The 2,500-nt window shown below is 42.5% G+C and overlaps 1 protein-coding gene across 2 annotated transcripts in view; it reads left to right on the top strand.

Moving 5' to 3' along the window:
- The window catches only part of LOC137992064 (sodium channel protein 1 brain-like), a 42,233-nt gene that overhangs the window by 21,346 nt on the left and 18,387 nt on the right, over positions 1–2,500 (top strand). For both annotated transcript variants that reach the window (XM_068837148.1, XM_068837149.1), the window contains exons 15-16: positions 1,473–1,558; positions 1,966–2,301. In XM_068837148.1, the coding sequence (XP_068693249.1) occupies positions 1,473–1,558; positions 1,966–2,301 (422 nt within the window). The remainder of the gene's footprint in view (positions 1–1,472; positions 1,559–1,965; positions 2,302–2,500) is intronic.

The following is a 2,500-nucleotide window of genomic DNA, read 5'->3' as shown; positions in this document are numbered from 1 at the left end:
TCTGTCTGGCAGACAGAAAGCACAACGACTAATGGGTCACCAATTAGACTGAAACGGAAGAATTAAAGAGTTGAACAATTTCTTACTGTTTTGGTGCAATACCAGAGTACAAGAGGGTAGGCTTTTATAGTTTATGCTCGTAGCACAGCTCGTTTTTTGGCCAAATTATGCTACATTTTCTTTAAATCGCGCTCCTTGAAAAACATGGCAAATAATTCCAAAAATACGTTTTCTTTAGTTAGATATCGTTTATTATTGTTAGCTATGTATGTCCTTTTTCATGTACTTTCATATTTCCCCGAACTTCTTTCAACAACGATCTTCAAATAAACATGCATGGTTTGTTTAGAATCACGCTCTCAGCTCTCAGAAGTTCCATTTATCTGCATTTAATATACAGCCGGAGGTTGTGAAGTGCAGGTTGCAGGTGGCAGGTCATTGTTTTACCCTAACTGAAACAACCAAAACCTTTACAAAATGCTAACCTTAGGCTTAAACATTACCTGATGTTAGCATTAGTAAAGGTTTGGGTTGTGTGGTGTAACAATGACCTGCAACCTGTAGTATACACTCTCCATTATGCATCTGTCAATTCCAGCAGTGCCCATCCCCCCCCCCCCCCCCCCCCGCGCTAACCCCCGGGCATTAGCTTTTTTTTTAAAAAAATGGGCAAATTCCCCGGGTGGGGACACATAAGCTGTCTAAATGCCCCGGGGTGGGGACGAAGAAAGAGGGCAAATGCCACGTCCCCGGGATCGTCGCCTTGAAGAATCAAGACATTTTAAATGATGATGAATCGCATTTTAAGCTCGCAAGATTTGCCTTGAAGATCGCATCATTTGAATTCGCAAACCTTCTGTATTTTAACTCCACTTTCATGAATTTAAAAATTGCTAGGCTAGTTTTGAATGCGAAATGCGAAGTAGTCGTGTTTACGCAATCTTTACGTCAGTGATTGTTTTGTGATATTTGTTCACCTTGTCGCTTTTATATATTCATATGCTTACAAGTATAAATGAAGATATCTTTAAAAACATCCACAAGTTTTTCGAGTCCGTGACGGACAAGCCAGTCTTTAACGAAGGCCTCGTCTTCTCCGATTATCTCTTCCATGCATGTTAATTCGAAAACACGTGTGTCAAATGCCCGGGGGTCGCCCCGGGGTAGGCTAATGCTCATCCCCTGGGCCGCGATAAAATTGCGAATGCCCCACCCCCGGGACCGACAACTTGAGCAAATGCCCCGCTTTTGCCCGGGGGGAGGGGGGAGGGATGGGCACCGCTGGAATTGATTGATGCATTATACTGTAGCACCCGTGCTTGCTTGCAAGTAGTCCGAGAATGCATGATCTTGCTGCTCATTAAAAGACTAAAAGACTGAGGCTAAACACTGTCTCTGTAGCTGTCCACGGTAAATTGCACTATGAAATTCTCCTCGAACTGTTAGAATGTTCTTGCTGTCATTTCCATTAGATGTTCTACCTGGATCTACGGCATTGTTGAATGCAGTGACTGCATTTCAAAAGAAAGGGAAATTAAACAGAGCCACTATGAAAAGAGTAAGTATGAAAATGTTTTCATCTTAAGTTTAGACTCGCGGCTTGATGTTTTTGGCTGAACAGACTTGGAAAGGACAAGTAAAGTCCATGCTACATTCTTTCATGATCTCTCAGATAAATTGCGCCCAACGATTGGCCAGTCTAGTGGGTCGTTCTCTGCAGTATAATACTGATTTAGTTATGTTGCTCGGGATGCTGATAACAGTTTGCGTGACCAGCAATAGCAGAGGTTCTAATGTTTCCATCGACAGCTCCTATTAAAATGATCGTTTTCGCGGTTATGCAAACGTCGTTTAGTCTTACCTATGTAAAAGTCTGCGACTTGAAACCAACGCTAAAGGAAAACACATGGCATTGTATGAATTGAACGTGGTTCATTTACCTGTTTTTTAATGTCATTTATTTAGCTGTCCATCGCCATTGAAGCAGCAAATAAGGATTCTAATGCATCCAGCACCGTTCTTAACTTGGCTCGTACATCTGCACCATCCCCAAGCCCACGGAGGAGCGTACGGTCGTACCCTTCTGATGCACCCACTGTTGGGGATCCAGCAATGAGTGAGGTTCAGGAATGTTGTCCTTGCTGGATGAAATTCTGCACGTGTAGTTGCATTGCAACCTGGAAAGAATCCCGTGGATATCGAAAATGGAGGAGCATGCGTCACAACATCAAGAAGTTTGTTGAGCATCGCTACTTTGATTGGTTGATACTGGTGATTATAATTTCCAGCAGCGTCACGTTGGTAAGACAAAAAATAAATTAATGAAAGACCATTTCATCCTTCACCCCTCTCATTTTTCGGCTCAACCTCACGTCAACAAGCTCTTCCTCAATTCTAATACAAAACTGAGAGATACATACATTGACTAATAGACCTTTTTACAGATACGGCGGCCATTTTGATTTCTATTGTTTCGAATAGCTATTATGGGATGCCCAGG

The sequence above is a fragment of the Montipora foliosa genome, chromosome 2 (assembly GCF_036669935.1).
Source record: "Montipora foliosa isolate CH-2021 chromosome 2, ASM3666993v2, whole genome shotgun sequence".
NCBI classification, from domain to species: Eukaryota; Metazoa; Cnidaria; class Anthozoa; order Scleractinia; family Acroporidae; genus Montipora; species Montipora foliosa.
Note: the sequence above shows the minus strand (reverse complement) of the source record. Positions and strands in the feature narration are given on the sequence as shown.